This window comes from Mus pahari, chromosome 16, assembly GCF_900095145.1.
Source record: "Mus pahari chromosome 16, PAHARI_EIJ_v1.1, whole genome shotgun sequence".
Classification (NCBI taxonomy): Eukaryota; Metazoa; Chordata; class Mammalia; order Rodentia; family Muridae; genus Mus; species Mus pahari.
The window spans coordinates 16,822,359-16,839,600 of NC_034605.1; the positions used below are offsets into that span (position 1 = coordinate 16,822,359).

Sequence of the window (17,242 nt, forward strand, 5' to 3'; positions counted from 1 at the left end):
ATAAAAACTCGCAGAATTGTCGCAGAACTCAGGGACAGAGGTGAATGGAGAGTCCACTTTCCGGTGGTACTCTATTGCTCTGTGATTTGAAAAATAAAATAAAATAGCAGGAGAGGGACACAGAGCTAACTCTGCAGCACAAGACAGACAGGTCACTGGTCCCACTGTGCCTTAGAAGAGATGGCCATCAGAGCTACTCTGAACAAAAGACTCCCACCCAGAGTAATGAGGGGCTCAGCTACAATTTTTTAGTGCCTAGCCAAGCAGGCAATATGTGTCCATGGTCCAATTCCCTTCTTTAGGGGCCACTAAAAGGGTGAACTGAGAATCCACTGTAGCGATGCCCTTATGCAGCACATCCAGATTTCCCCGACACAACAGTATTTAGTTCACTCTGAAAGTGAAAAGACAGCAGAGAAAAGCCAAGGACTGGAGGATGAAAGAATGGGCCCAGCAGAGGTTTCTGGCCTTCGCTACCAGTCAAAGGAAAGCTCCCGGCTCCCCTGCAAGGGCCAGAGCTCAGCGCTGGAACTGCCTGCTCTACCCTGTGGTGTCTGCACCTGAGCACACAGTGAAGCTTTAATGGTTTTCACATAACTCCTGGTGGTATTAAGGCCCAAATTTAAGAATTCCCTCTGATGTTATTACTAAAACCCTGTCATTATGAACTGCATTATGATAAAAGGCAATATTACCAATTTTAAATTACTAAAAATGTTAGCAAAACTAAAAAAAAGTAACACTGCAAATTATTAAATTCTAGCTCCACTTCTTGGCTGCAAGTGTGTCTATAGCAGCTAAAGTTCTTGCTTGGCAAGGTAAGGTAAAAACAAAAACCAGAGGCTGTGCACTGCGGAGTCCGGTTACAAAGAGAAGTAGAGCCAGGGTGCTCTAAGTGTGCTTGCCTCTGCATACAAAGCTCATCGGGTGCCAGCTCCCTCTGCCCATGTTCCATCCGCTTCGAAACAGAGACATAAGCTGCCTGACACAGCACTATGTAGCAGGTCTCACTCCCTCTTTAGTGGATATGTGGGACAGTAAGGCACATATCAGTCTTTAAAGCATACTCAGGTGAAAAGCAATTGTTGAGTAAAGTACCTGCCCCCTAGTTTCAAGAGCTAAGGAGACTGAAAGACTGCAAACACGAGTGTATAACAGCCAGGCTAACAGTACTATTCTTTGAATCTCTGCAGATACCACAGTGAACCCTACACCTATGGAGTCTCTCTCCATCCTCACAAATGCCTAAGCCTCAGGCCTAAGGAGGCCCTGTTTGGATGAAGTGAGACAGATAAATAGAAGGCTCCGATTCCTTCTTTAATTCCCACTAACATTTAGTGTAGTTTGCAAACCTGAAAGTCAAAGCAGTGCACTCACAGTCCACACACATTGCATACCTGCTGCCTCAGTCCATAGAAGGTGGCTATGGGCTCAGCGGCCTGGGGCACCACCCCCTCTGCATACAGGTGGATGTCATCCTGGTCACTCTGTGCCGGCCAGAATCCAACCACACCCCTGGCCTGGAGTTTCTTTTGACTAATCAGTATGTTCAGCATATTCTGAGCATCACTGTATACCTTTCTGGCTTCTTCACCTATTAAAAATATATAATAAGAATTTATTTAAAGATGCCAATAGTCATCTGCAAAAAACAATTCTTTTTAAAACATGCCGCTTCTCCTTCCTCACAAAGACTGTCGAGTTTGCCACAGGCACAGCCTGAAGCAGAGTACAGAGTAGATGGTCCATGAAATGAGCCCTCCCAGTGGGCCGCCTCTAGCTCAATGTGTTTATATTTTCCCATTTAGTAGAATCCTGAAGCTAAATCCATAGCACCTCTTGTCAAAAAAGAAGGCAAAAACTGATATTCCACATACAACCCCATTAACTTCCCAGTGATATTTGGACGAGACAGGGTGAACAGGGAAGTGTGTGGCTCAATCCTCTTACATGGTATTGGTGCTGTATCTGCAAGGTTTCAGCATCTGCAATGGTAGGCACCCTCCTACCTGGTGTTTCACCAGCTCTGGGACACCCTCCTTCAGTTCCCATTAGCTCTTAGTGGGTAATGCTGTGCTGCCCTGCCTGTGTGAAGTACAGTCCTATGCTGCCCTGCCTGTGTGAAGTACAGTCCTGTGCTGCCCTGCCTGTGTGAAACACAGTCCTGTGCTGCCCTGTCTGTGTGAAGTACAGTCCTGTGCTGCCCTGCCTGTGTGAAGTACAGTCCTGTGCTGCTCTGCCTGTGTGCAGTCCTGCCTGTGTGAAACACGGTCCCACAGTCCCTTCACAGCTTGCCCTTGGTGGGCACAAGGACAGTACAACGCAAAGTCTCTTGACCAATCCTCCGACTGCCTGTAAGTACTCGGGTCTTAGCATCCTAGCATGCCCAGGACCCTCTGGAAGCTGGCAAGTGTCTGGTTTCCGGGGCTCTCTCCATCGAATCTCATGGCCCAGCAGGATGCCTCCTTCCGTGCTGCTGTGCTGTGGCCTCTTCATGCTGTGAGTCCATGTCTCTAGGTTCTTAGGTGGGGGTGAGCTACCCATGAAAACCGAGGGGAACAATTTACTGATTTATTCGTTTCTCTTCTTTATAACATCAAGTCTCCCTCCTTCCTTGAGTGTTCTGGGTACAACGAAATCTGCAACTCCCCACACGGACACTTGCATCCTAATCTTCTCACTTTCCTTCTCTGAAATACCCTTTTTTTCTGGTTCCTACCCCTATACCCAGGCTCAACAACCCCATGGAATCTTCAATAACATTTCAAGTACCACCACTTCCAGGAAGCCCACTCTAATCTCCTGTCGGAATTCTAGCCCCTCTTCTTATGCGAGTGGGATCCCAGGCAGAGCCCATAGCAAGGGTCAAGCACCAGCCCAGCACAAACCTAGTACTGTCAGCCCCACTGTAGTCAATCGGGTACTAAATCTCAAGGTCCTGCCTTTCCATTTGCCTCTCTGCAGCGTGAGGCTGATGTCAGTAAGTCCATTTATTTAAAGAGTATGGTAATAAAAGGGCACATTTACCTGACATGATAAGGGCAAGCAACCACTGAAATGCTCATGTGGAAGCTGAGTGGTGAGTCATGTGGAAGCAGCTGTATCCTGTACAAACTAAACACTTAGTGCCTCCTCTCAAACCACTCAGAGTCACAACACCACATCCTCAACACCAGGCAGGCAGGATTTACTAACCTACTGTTTTGTCATTAAATATCTTGGGAAATCCTCGATTCGGGTACTTGCCCCGGAGCTGCCAGACGTCAAAGAAAGGCTTCCAGTCAATGTAGTCCACCAGCTTTTGCAGGCTGTAGTCTTCAAAGACCTGGGTCCCGATAAACGTGGGCTTCACTAGAGGAGAGAGGCACGGCTGTCACAGTTGGCACGGCAGCTGGGAGAGTACTCACACCGACACACACTGAGGTGTCCTTCCCTGCTCCTCACTCCCACACCTGCTTCCCTCTTGTCACCCGTAGGAGTTGTCTTACCAAGAGCAGAACTTTCAATTACTGTGGGGAAGGAATTTTCCCATGCAGCTGACTGACTGCTGGAAACTTCCCTCCACCCTTCTAGCCCCGCCATAGCCAAGAAAAAAGGAAGCCTTGAGTTCATCCCTGAGTATACAGACGGTCAGTGTTAAAGAGCACTGCAGAAGGGCTTGTGTAGTACACTACTCATACCAGGGTTACAAACAGGAACCAACAGCCTTGCCTGCATATTCTCTCTCTCCTCTCCTCCCCCCCGCCCCCCCCACACACACATAGTATAGGGACATACACTGAAATGAGGTCCCTACTCTGCTGAGAAGGAACAAATACAGGACCTCCACTATGAATAAATACCTGATTTTTTAAAAAAAGGAAGTCATAAGTCATTTCTTAGATTGTATAATGGAAATAGAAGGGTGTTCAGAAATTGTCCTTTATATCCGAGTCTGAAACATATCATAACATACATGATTTTGGGGGCCTCTATAGGCAGACTGTGCTCCAGCCATTTCAGGACACCAAGGACAAAATGCCACATGGATACTGGGCCAGAGGCCAACATACCAGTGCTGCTGCCAACTCTGAGTGCCCATGTCCCCTGTGACTAGGGATCTGAGGACTGGCTGTTCCACCATTGGCAGCTGCTCTGAAACACTGGCCTCTCAGGAAGCAAGGGGCACGTGGAGGAGCTCTTAACTGGGATCTCTGCCTTCCTGCACCGCAGTGACTCTTCCCCATCTGTTCTGCCATCCTCCCACGATTCAGGACTGCCCCTCTTTTTAACCACCACTGAACAGCTTTGTTAACAAAGCCTGTAAAGTCCTCTTAGGAGAGACACTGAAGAGAGCCCACTGACATTCCAGACTTAGAGGCCTCTTGTTACAGGCAGGCAGTGACCTGCAGCTGTGGACCTGCTGAGGGCAGGGCTACTCTTGATCAAGCTTCACGCCCAGACTCCAAGGGTTGCTTCAGGCTCTGCTTCCCAAGGCCTACAGAGAAAGCTGTCCTTTTTAGGGTTTCATGTCCTATAGCTCCCTGAAGAGAACTGGAATAGCCTCAAAACACGGGAAGGCCATACCTTGGGACCCCGCATCCTTCAGGAAGTAAGGTAGATAGAGCCTAGTGATGCATCATATGGGGGTTTAAAAAGGCAACCCAAGAAGCATCCCCACCACTCCCAGGCGTCACAGCCCTTCTCAGGATCCACAACTTGCCCCGATGCCTTAGACCAACTTTTAGAGTAAAAGGTAAACAGTAAATAAAGACCCACAGCATGGACCCTGTTGTAGTGATTCCTCAAAGGTTTTCACATTAGTATCTAATTTTACCCTTTGAACATTTCCATAAAGTCATCCCCCTTTACACAACAGAGCTTGTGAAAATGCCGAAGACAGACACTCAAGGTCACAACAGTGAATCAGAGCCAGGAGCCAAGTAGGGATAAGCACTCGGGCCTCCAGCTCCCAATCTGGCACTCTTTCCACTAAACCACACTGAACCCAGCAGGAATGAAATTAGAACGGAACACACCTACATTTGCAATTTCATCTCTCAACTCTGCTGAGCATGTGTAGAACACAGATGTCATGAGCACTGAAAGCTGATTTCAGACATTACCTTGAAAATACGAATTCCGCTAACAGATCTCCCTTTCCCCCTGTCTTGGTTTTGCATTTGTATCTCATGTCTCTCTGAGCCTGTCAAAACATCTTACGCATATTATTCCCTTGTGAACACCTATGTGAGGTAAGAAAAGTAGCTAGAAATAAAACAGGAAGAAACCACATAACAGAAATTAAAAGGGAAGCATTCAGAGACAGAGCAAGAAGGAGAAAGGATCCAGCTTCACTGCAGTTTCTCAAGACCTGGAAGTGCAAAGCCATTTTATATTTCAGACATTCCAAGCCAAGTCTTTGGCCTGCATGCCACTCAGGTCAGCTGAGGAGGCCTACTCAGCAAAGCACAGGCTACAGAAGACAAACCCAACAATCACTCCAGCTACTATCTGAAATTCCCGTCTCTTCAGTTAAAATGGGCACAATAACCATGCTTGTTACAGAGTCATCCTAGGACTCAGTATACTATGGTGAATCCATCTCACAACAGTGGTGGCACTCAGTAGGTCTTCCTTTCTACTTTCTTTTCCATCCATAGGGTGGCTCATATTACACACAACTGAGAAGTCCTCGCTGCAGGTTCCTCTGTAGTCAAGTACTGCAACGCGTCCCAGACACTGTCCATTATCACACTTAGCTGCGTCCAGCAGCAGCCACAGACCTGGGTGAGGCTCAGACATCCAATCAATGTGGAGACCATGTTTTCTGGCTTGACTTAGGGGTAAGTATTTTCTCTCCTGTGAAGAAAATAGTCAGACTCTCTTAGCTTTTCTATCTCTACAATGAAAGCATGGCCACGAAAGCCGATGTAGAAGCTTTTGCAAATGAGACAAATAACCAAATAGACAAAACGGAACCCTTTTAAAAGAAAATCCGTACCCTTTCCCACCCACTGTGGCTTCACACCGCCACTAGAAGAGGAGACAGTAAAGAGTGACACGTGTTTACTAGCTCCACATTGTGGTTCTAAGTCTGACCCTGCAGACCCGACCAGCTCTTTCAGGACACGAGCGGTCTTGGAGTTAGCTGCCCCACCATAATAACCTGAGGATCAGACCAGGGCAGACGCAAAGAACTGTCAGCTGTAGGCAAGTGAAAGGAGAGTGGGAAGAAGGCATCAGCAGCGCCTAGGGCTGTTGCTTATTTTCTCATTTACATTCTAGCAACTCTCGAATGCCCCACACAAAGATGGAAGGTAGACCACCATGACTTCAAGAGAGTAATTATGGAGTTCCTGAAGCCTAGAAGGGACATTATTCTGAATGGCAGAAAAGCTTGGGTCAGTAAGGAGGAGAGGTTTGTGAGTGTCTGGTTAATGCTCTATTTTCCTCCATTTTCCCCTCAAGCATGAGTCTGAGGATACCATTTTGGGATGATCTAGCTCCCATCTCTGGGATGCCAGTAAGCTCTTTCCCATCGGCCTGGTGTCTGGCATGGAGCCTAACACCTACTCAAAACCCGGAATGTTTGGCTCAAGACAGGAAAAAAAAAAAATTCTCAAGTGTTTTGAGACAAAGTCTTGGTGTATAGCCCAGGCTGGCTTCAAACTCATGATCCTCTTGCCCCATCTAAGTGCTGGGTATAAGTAAGTAGGTCCATACCCTCCTTAAAATGCATTAGAACAACCAAAACCAAAACAACAACAACAGCAACAACAACAACAACAAACCCACTCAGGACTATAGATACCAAAGAACTCAGATCTGAACTAGGAAATAGACCTCCTCAAAGGACTTCTCAAAACAGTCAACAAAGCCCAGGAAAAACCACGAATCACTGTGGTCTGAAATGAGCAATGCTTTTATCACTTACTTTGAGAGACTCATAGTGGTCCTGTCTAATATCTTCATACTCTTCCAGTATTTCTTCAAAGTAGTCATCTTTCAGATTTTCATCCAACAGCTGAGAACACTGAAATGCAAGATAAAGTTCAACAACCATGAAGCAGCAAAGGAAGATAAACACTGCACAGGCTAGGGGAGTGGGTCGGCAGACAAAGGCTTGCTGCCGGCTTGACGACCTCACTTTAATCCCTAGGACCCACGGTAGAAGAAGAGAACTAGTTCCTACAAGGTGTCTCTGACCTCCATACACACTGTGACACTGCACTACCATGACCACCCCCATCCCCCAGAGAAACCTTGTGATACACTCATCTCAGTATAATCGTGATTACTGTATAAAGTCCATATATACTCCATATAATAAATACACAGATCTGAAACGTTTCCTCTCAGAAGACAGCTCAGAAACTGTGTCACTGTCATCCAGTCTGCCTGATGCTCCTAGCGTCTCCCAGATAATCAGCTCCTTCGGTAGCTCTCCTTCTCCTTCAAGAGCCTCTGGTTGTCAAATCATGCTCTTCTGCTGAACACTACAAATGTGATTAAGGACAGGAGGGGCTGCTTAGCTCGTTTCTATCCTAGACTGAGTCTCTAGGTGAATAACGTGGAGACTGAAGGAGCACGTGGTCTCTCAGATGTCTCCCAGCTGTTGTAGCCTCTTATTCAGCAAACACATGAAAATGACCATCGGGATTTACAAGAGGACAAGGGAAAGACACCTGGGCATGGAGTTTGTTAAGTTCATTAAGAAACTATCTATTGCTCTGGATTTTGAATATCTGTTCTAATTTCTGGTTAAGTCAGCTGGCCCTATCAATTTCTTATATCCAATACAAGGTCATTTTTTTTTTTTTGGTTTTCGAGACAGGGTTTCTCTGTATAGCCTTGGCTGAACAAGGTCATTTAAAAACCCTACATTCCGGGTAATTCTAGCAATCGTCAGAGATGGCCTCATATCTGTAGGTTAAAGGCATCTGTCAGCCTGGTCAGATGTCCAGTACAAGGCATCCTGGAGCATCCTTCAGCTGCTGCTCACTCCTGTCAGCCTGCCTGGAAGCTCTCGATGGGCTAGCAGGGCTGACTTCCAGCAGGCAGACACTGCAGCGACGGCACACCATCAACTCTAGCCTGCTCAGTCACATTTCTTTAGTAAAACTGGCCAAAACAAAACGGATCTTGGGTAATATCTTAGCTCTTAATGCTTTGTTCTCTCTTTACAGCACATTTAAAATAAAAGGAAGGCTCCCACACTCACCACCACCACACTCTTGGATGCATCTAGGACGTGGATTACAGGCGCGCTGTACCGTGGTGCTATTTTAACTGCCGTGTGGGTTCTGAAAGTAAGGGTCAAGAAGAAAAGCATATCCATCAACGCTGACAGCTCCTTGCGCAGACGACGCATGCTCAGAACCACTAGAGAGAATGTTTCTACAGTATCTTCAAGAGAGACTTCAAGGTACTTACAAGCATTGAACTTCAAACTTCCCTTATAAACTAAGAATGACTTTTCCCATCCTGAGATGGAAAACCGGGCGAGATGATATGAATTGATAGGCCTGGTTCCAAGGGAATCTGACAAAATGAGAATGGTCTGTTCACAGTTATCTGCCAGGTCTGCTTGAGCAAAGCGAGGAACCAGTCCCTTAGCTGTCACACTCTGTGTCATCAAGGTTCTTCCTCCAAATGGGCTGGGAGACCAGCCAGCACCCCAGGGAACAGGACACACATCTGACTGCTGCCTCCTCTTTGAGAGAGACAGCTACACAACTGGCCTCGACGCTACCTTCTAATTGTAACAAGAAACTCCAGACCTGAAATTCAACAAAAAATAAAACAGGAGGAGGCTAGGGGTAGAGCCGAGCAGTACAACTCCTGCTACAATGCAGAAAACCCTAGGTTCTATCGACCCTTAGTACCACAAAAGTGAATCAACTAATTAAAGCACAGACGTGACACAATATTTCATACTAACATTTGCTCGGCTCCAAGTTTCTACTGCCAAATTTTAACATATAGATACTTGGAAGAACAACCTTTAATTTTTAAATATCACATTAAACATGTTAAAACATATCATCATGATTATGAGGTGCTTAGCGCAGTAGCGTAGGCAATTTCATTAAAAACTATACAAAACCAAAGAGAGAACTGGACACACACACAGCCCCCCTGCAGTGAAGACGATGAAGACGATGGCTTGCAGAAGCTCCCACCGCACGTTTCCTGCTGTTTCCTTCTCCCAAATCAGGTATTCTCATATTCTTTCCCTCGGCCAAAGTATATTATACTCTTTTACTTCCTATCATGGCCTAGTCTAGAATTAAAGTATTTTCATGTAAATTATGCATGGGTAGTGCTTTAACAAGTCTGGTGAGATGGCTCAACCAGTAACTGTGCTTACTGTACAATCCTGACAACCTAAATCCAATCCCTGGAACCTAAAGGCGCCTGCTGCTAGGCACTGGCACAGAAACTCAGTCCTTTGGACCACAAAGAGAAGCCCTTGTTCCCCAAGTTGTCTGACCTCTACATGCACACCATGGCATAGGCACACTCAAGAAAACCAACTCCACAAGGTTGTCCTCTGACTCCCCTCCCTCTCCCCCACCCCCACAGTTTTTTAAAAAGCAAAGAGAAAAAAATAAAGATGGAGAAATCAAGATGAAATTAGAAGAACAGCACCTAAAATCCTAAGCTTCCCTATGGAAAGCTTATGGTCAGTGTAAACAGGAAGATAAAATTACTCACCTTACTTCTGAGCAGTTACGCGCACACACACACACACACACACACACACACTCAGAAAATTATCTCTATGGTAGAGCAACGTGACTTTGTTAAATTTTCAAAAAAAGTAATTGCAAAACCTATTTTGTAGTAATTGGCTATACATTAGTTAAATTTAAGAGCTGACTTTCAGAATATATACCTTGTGAAGTTCTGCCCATAACAAGGCCAGATTTCCTTTTGGGGTACCACATGACCCATATTGCAGATAGCATAACAACTGGTTTCGTCTTCTATAAATAAAAGTTTAAAGGGGATACTCCAAGTATATCCCCACCCACCTCTGACCCCTAACATTCCTTGTATTCAACCGTCTCAGAAGCACAGGTCTGGTTCAGGCTACTACTGGAAAAATCCTATCTTATCACCCTCAGAAAACTGTCTCCTGAGACCATACAAATCCTGAGCTATCATCTATCAAAAGGAAGAATTGGGCCCTGCTGAACCCTCAATTACCTGAGGAGAAGCAACCAGGGTCTCAGGAGGATTTTTTTTCCTTTTGTCTGGTGGTTCTTATAATAAAAAGAACCTCATAGCAAATTTCTGATTTTAATGAAGCAAACTGTGATATAAAAATATTTTAATCATGAATCCAAGGTCCCAGGTACACAACTCCTAATGTAGAAATTTGTTATGTTATATAATCACAACTTTTTAAGCCTTTACTTTGACAACAATCCACAGGTCCTCTTGCCACTTTCCATACTAAGCAAAAGACCAAGTTAATTCCATAAAGCTCAAGTTATCGACCAGGCCTGGTGGTCTAGTCCAATCATCCAGCTACTTGGAAGCTGAGACAGAGGGCTGCAAATTCAAGGCCAGCCTGGGCTACAGTGAGTTCAGGACTACTCAATTTAGTGCGTGAGACCCTGTCTTAAAGTAAAAAAAAAAAAAGAAAACAAAAGAAAAGAAAAAAGATTTTAGGTAAGGAGTGGGCTGGGGATATAGTGTAGCCAGTGAGAGAGATCTTGCCTAGCAAGCAGAAGGCCCTAGGTACAGATTCCAGAACCAAAAGAAAACAAACTCAAATCCTCTTTATCAGTGTTCGATCAGATCCTGTAAGAATAATTCTGCCACTATGCTCGTAAATAAGACCCTGGTGGGAAAGAACTCCAGTTTTCTAATGTCAGCAACAATGGCTGAACTGTCAAGTCACTGCAGTAAGAAAAATATCAATGGGTAAAGATATAAACATTTGGATGTAAACATTCTGCTACTTGTGGAAAGTCTCCATTCACACTACATAGTATGATGGCTAATTCTGTGTGAGCTGGGGTATGCGACACTACACAGTTTGCCACTGCATGCAGTCCAAATGTTGCTCTGAGGATATTTTTTAGATGCAGTAAACACTTAAATCTGTAGAATTAGTATATTATCCTCTATAATGTGACTGACCTCAGCAATCAGCTAAAAAAACTTTAGAAAAATATTAAGCAGTCTCATTAATTCCTGCTTGTGGTACAAAGAACTTCTGCGTGAAGACTGTCCTCAGACTTGGGACGGCAATAGCAGCCCTTGCCTGATATTCCAGCCTACAGATTCCAGGCCTTCCAGCCCCACAATCACTCAGGCCAATTCCTAAAAATAAATCTCTGACTCTCTGAGAAGTTCTAGAATCTTATGACCAGACTAGAATTTCATTTTTATATATACAGAAAAAAAACAAAAAACAAACAAACAAACAAACAAACAAAAAAACCCAAATAAACCAACTTCACACTGTGGAACCACCCAGTTCAGCCAGGACCACCTTGTCAACCATCAAGTATCTGTGATACAAGAAATGCTACAAAAGCCTAGCATCTCTCACCATGACCATGAACCCAGGAAAAGCTTCAATTAAACACTGCCTATGTGAGTCAATGTGAATACTCTCCTCCTTATGCCTTTTATCCTAAAGTTTCCCCCTAGCCCTCCTCTCAGGAACAATTCCCCCACCTGACTTCTTCATTTTCATTAGTCTATCTCCAGACTCTTACAATTACTTAGCCAGACTCCTGCAAGCACCAGCCTTCTGAAAAGCAACAAAACAAAACAAACAAAACAAAACAAAACCACACCCCCATTTTGCTATTGAGTCTGAGTTCAAGTGGGTTTGGAGTACATTCTAATTCTAAGGAGCTTCCTGGGAGATGAGAGGATTAAAGAAAAGATAACTGCAAGAAGACAGAATCCAAAGCAGGGCAAGTGGAGGGTCACACAGGAGTTTCCCAGTTTGCAGAAGGCTCCAGAAGCCTCTGACACTTCCCCAAAGAAAGGATGGGGATTTATGCAACACAGAGACAGTATGCCAAGCAAAGGGAGGACAACAAATTTCACCACTGCCTTAAAACACGGGCATGGAAGAGACTATACATGAGCATGAAGCTGTCCGTGCTGACTTACTTTGAAGTGGTTGCTCCTCCTATCAACAATGGAATCTTTATAGCCAACCTCTCCATTTCCTTGGCAACAAAAATCATCTCATCCAAGGATGGAGTGATGAGTCCTGACAAGCCAATTATATCTATTGTCAAAAGAGAAAGAAAAATTGGCTAGTGAGAATGGAGGAGAGGAAATGAAGTAAGACACTTTTTAAAATGTTGTGCTGAAGATCAGAAAACCTAACATGTCAGTTTCTAAATCTAGGAATCTACCATTTGCTTTGGATAGCAAAAAGTGTAACTTAAATTTGTAGAAGCATATTTGTAACACATTTAAGAAGTCACACAATAAAAAGCATCTCTAGTACATAGTTATCTCAGGTTTGACCATAAAAACGACTATACAAGTGACGCTCACTCACACACCTCCTTCAAGCCCCAGCAGCCTGCACTGGAACCTGCTCCATGTTCCTCAGACCCCACAAGGGCTTGGCTTTCCCATCCCCCACACAGACTCTCAGGAGAGTGATGCTGAATGCTATGCCCAGGGGACTGTGGCACAGTACCTGCTTTGTGGTCCAGAGCAGCTTGAAGTATCTTATCACAGGGAGTCATGACTCCTAAATCAATAACTCTGAGGCAAGAAAGAAGATGTGAGAAAATTAACAAGAGCCCATGAGAGACAAAGCTGAACTAAACATTTTAATTTCAGCCACCAAATGCTGCCCTCATGAAAACTGAAACCACACTATCAAAAGTCATCCACAGTAGTTTTTGCTTTTGTTTTTAAGGGAGAATAATATTCTATTGTGTGAATACACTACATGCTACAGTTTAGATTTGAACTCTCTATCCAAAGGTCAGTGTTCTGAGGGCTGTTTTCCAGGATAGCATTTTTATTTACTGTTATGTTTTGAAGCAGGATCCCCTCTTTTTCACAGGTATTATGAGGATTCTACCTGACATTTCTCATCATGATATGCTGTGTTGCCACAGGACCAAAAACAACAGAGCCAACAAGGGGCTGAAATATCTAAAATTATAACCTGAGATGAACTTTTCTTACAGTGACAGAGCATTGATGGACCCACCACATTCGCTTCCCCGTTCATCTACGGTTTCCACTATGTTGTGATTGCTGAGTGAACTCCAAACCCTCACCTCGACTCTGTGTCACAAGGACAACTCACCAAGGGATCGGATAAGGCAAGGTCCCATCACTCAGTTAATTAGCAGGAGAGTTGGAAAATGAGTCAGAAACTGACACAAAATCTACTACCTTATCTATTCAGGTCAAGAAGTGTGCTGGTGGGAGCCAGCAGGGAGAATGAGCAGGGAGAAGAAGTCAGTCCCGGCACACACAGAGCAGCTGCTGGGCAGAACTTGTACTTAAGGCAAAGGAAGGAAGAGAGGGTGTGACTCAGAGACATCACCAAGGGAGGTCAGCAAGGCTCAAAGAGAGAGACAACTCGGGTGGGCACACATGAGCTGGAGAGCAAGCACTGAGACAAAAGTCTAGAGAAATGGTTCTGCAGCTAAAAAGCCTTTGCTACTCTGACGATCTTCTGATCATAGTTCAAATCCCAGCACCACAATGTGACTCAAAACCTAGATAACTTCAGCTCCAGGGAACGTAATGCCCTCTTCTGGTCTCCAAGGTCAGCCAAACAAACTCTTAAAAAATCAGGGAATAGAATAATGCCAAAGAATTTCAGAGCAGTACATATCCTAAAACTCACAGAAATGAGGAACACTCTGAAGATGGTCTACCTATAACTCTTCCATGTTATGCTGAGAGAGTTCCCATTACATATCTTTTTATCCTATCTGTTAAATGATTTAAAAATTGGAGCATGTGGGCTGGAGAGATGGCTCAGTGGTTAAGAGCACTGACTACTCTGCCTGAGGTGCTCAGTTCAATTCCCAGAAATCACATGGTGGCTCACAACCATCTGTAATAGGATCTGATACCCTCTTCTGGTGTGTCTGAAGAAAGCAAGAGTGTATTCATATACAAATAAATAGATCTTTATAAAAATAAAATAAAAAATAAAGGACAGAAATAATTTTTAAAAAATGGAGCATGTATTTTATTTGTCAATAATTCTAAAAAAACAAAAACAAAAAACAAACAAAAACAAAACAAAACAAAAAAACCTGACAGAACTCAAAAAGCTGAGGCAAAAGGACTGCCATGAATCAGAAGCCAGCCTGTGTCTAGCCAGTTCTGGGATCCTGTTTCAGGGCTACATAGTAACACCCTTGTCTTAAATGATCTCTAGAACCAAACACCAGTTGTTGACAGTGTGTGCTGAGCACCGAGGCAGGAAAAGGCTTGGCTGTCATTCTTACTGTATGCCCTTTTTTTTTTTTTTTTTTTTTTTTTTTCCGTTTTTCGAGACAGGGTTTCTCTGTGCCCTGGCTGTCCTGGAACTCACTTTGTAGACCAGGCTGGCCTTGAACTCAGAAATCGGCCTGCCGAGTGCTGGGTTTAAAGGCATGTGCCACTATGCTGTATGCCCTGTTATACAAATGGATTTGTATCTTGTCCCCATATTCCTTTTTACAAGAAGTTTGTTTTGTTCTTGAATTAACTAACACTACGGAACCCTTGACAAAAAGGGAGACAATTCCAAGATGACAAAAAGTGCACTGGGCTCTGCTAGTATAAACCACAGCAAACAGACGCTGGTGGTGGTGACAGATGGCTTCTTGGGACACTTCTATTTTCTAACATACTGAAGAAAATCTAGTAACTAAAGACCTTTTGTTTAAGATGACTGAGTATATACTGCTGAGTATCAAACTAGGCAAAAGAGCAAATAGCTTTTAAGTTAAGACTAAAAAGGTACGCACCTCAAAGCTGATTCTTTACAACACTACATTACACTTTTGACATTTCTGTTGTAAGACTGGCCTTTAATGGCTGAGCCATCTCTCCATCCCTGTATATGTTCCCAAATGTGACTAAAAATCATCAGAACAATGACAATTATCTTGCTCTCACTGTTCTCTCCTGCTTTATTTTGTTGCTTTCAGGTACAACTTACATGCATGAGAAAAGTCAAGGTGATTGTGTCGTTAAACAGACACAGGAACGAAGGCTGTGGGGAAAGGACAGAGACGGCACACTAACAGGGGATGAGTTGGTCACACCTGCAGACGCTGTGAGAAGAACAGCACCCAGGGGTTGGGAAAAGTGTTTTGAAACAGGAGTGAGTTAGGGAGATGGTCTTAAGATGACGGCAACTAATTCTACTTTCCAAATATTAGTTTGCAATTTCAATATAAATGGGACCCTTTAAACACTTACATGAGTGTACTGATTAATTTTGTGTCAACTTGACACAAGCTTGAGTTATCACAGAGAAAGGAGCTTCATTTGGGGAAATGCCTCTACGAGATCCAGCTGCAAGGCATTTTCTCAATTAGTGATCAAGGGGGGAGGTCCCCTTGTGGGTGGTGCCATCTCTGGGCTGGTAGTCTTGGGTTCTATAAGAGAGCAGGCTGAGCAAGCCAGTGGAAGCAAGCCAGTAAAGAACATCCCTCCATGGCCTCTGCATCAGCTCCTGCTTCCTGACCTGCTTGAGTTCCAGTCCTGACTTCCTTGGTGATCAACAGCAGTATGGAAGTGTAAGCCAAATAAACCCTTTCTTCCCCAACTTGCTTCTTGGTCATGATGTTTGTGCAGGAATAGAAACCCTGACTAAGACACATGAGCATTATGTCTGAAGCCAAGGAAAAGAGAGCCATATGAAGACACTGGGGTCTTACCAATGGTAAACTGTACAGAGTCAAGACACTGCACAGATTATGTGGTTGATGGGCCTAACTACTGGGGATTCTTGTACCTGTAGCACTAATGCTACCAGACAGCTCCCTAGAAATGCAGGACTTGAGATCAGACCTTCCCTCCTGCAGACATGAGTCTCGAGATGCCCAATGAGAAGGCACGGGAAAGGTTGAGAAGAACTAGATAGGAGAAAAGCCCGAGGGCTGAGCCTGGAGGGATTCCTGTGTTTGAGGATGCTCAGGAAAAAAGAAGCCAGAAGAATGACAAACAGTGGCCAGTGAGACAGACTGGGGACAGTGAGCAAGGGGGCTGGGAAGCAACCTCAACCTGCAACTTCTTAACCTGCTTTCAACAAGCCTTGCTGGGAACTGACTAAAATATTTATAATTTTCTACACATTGTAAGTTTAGGGCCTCGCAAAGGGAGACAATTCCAGTCTTGAGTACCAATCTGGCACCAAGGCTGCCCCACAGCATCTTCAAGGGCATACAGATAACTTTCATGGCATACTTGAGAACAGAAGCTCTGAGTTAGAGTCCTGCATGACAAGTGGTACAGCTGAGGCACTTCCAGTGTGCCACAGAGACCCTTAAAACCAAACAACTAGAAGCACCTCAGGGGACACTGGAGCTACATTTTGAAAAGTATTACCAGCTAGCTGCTAAAGGGAAGAGAAACCAAGACCGATCCTAAATCATGACCGTTCAGGGTTATGACTGGCTAAAAATCCACAAGTTTCCATTCCCCTACCCCCCAATCTCTCTCACTTCTCCTTGTTGCCTCCCACTCACCCACATCCTTCACTACCTCTTGCTCACTATAAGTGGTGAATACCCCATGTCTCAACTTAAGGCCACCCTGGACTACACAGTAAGACCCTATGTGGAAAAAAGAAAGTGAAGAGGAGGGAAGAAAGTTGTAAAACGTGTTCATCTTACAATGTTCTTTCTAAGCATTTAGAAGAGAGCTCTAATAGCTGCTAAGATGGCTCCGTGGGGAAAGGTATTTGGCACCAAGCCTGACATCCTGAGTTGGATCCCTGGAACTTGAATGGTGGGCATAACCAGCTCCTGAGCAAGTTGTCACCTGACTTCCACAGCACTCCTGTATGTATGTATGTATGTATGTATGTATGTATGTATGTACGTACGTACGTATGTATGTGCGTACGTACGTACGTATGTATGTGCGTACGTACGCACGTATGTATGTGCGTACGTATGTATGTGTGTACGTATGTACGTACGTACGTATGTGTGTATGTATGTACGTATGTATGTGTGTATGTATGTACGTATGTATGTGTGTATGTATGTACGTATGTATGTGTGTATGTATGTACGTA

The 17,242-nt window shown here is 44.4% G+C and overlaps 1 protein-coding gene across 1 annotated transcript in view; it reads right to left on the minus strand.

Annotated features, from left to right (window-relative positions):
• The window catches only part of Mtr (5-methyltetrahydrofolate-homocysteine methyltransferase), a 74,590-nt gene that overhangs the window by 8,362 nt on the left and 48,986 nt on the right, over positions 1-17,242 (minus strand). Inside the window, exons 23-29 of the mRNA XM_021216107.2 lie at positions 12,671-12,738; positions 12,127-12,247; positions 8,204-8,285; positions 6,917-7,015; positions 5,766-5,841; positions 3,196-3,351; positions 1,398-1,594 (exon numbers count right to left, since the gene is read on the minus strand). Coding sequence (XP_021071766.1) covers positions 1,398-1,594; positions 3,196-3,351; positions 5,766-5,841; positions 6,917-7,015; positions 8,204-8,285; positions 12,127-12,247; positions 12,671-12,738 — 799 coding nt within the window. The remainder of the gene's footprint in view (positions 1-1,397; positions 1,595-3,195; positions 3,352-5,765; positions 5,842-6,916; positions 7,016-8,203; positions 8,286-12,126; positions 12,248-12,670; positions 12,739-17,242) is intronic.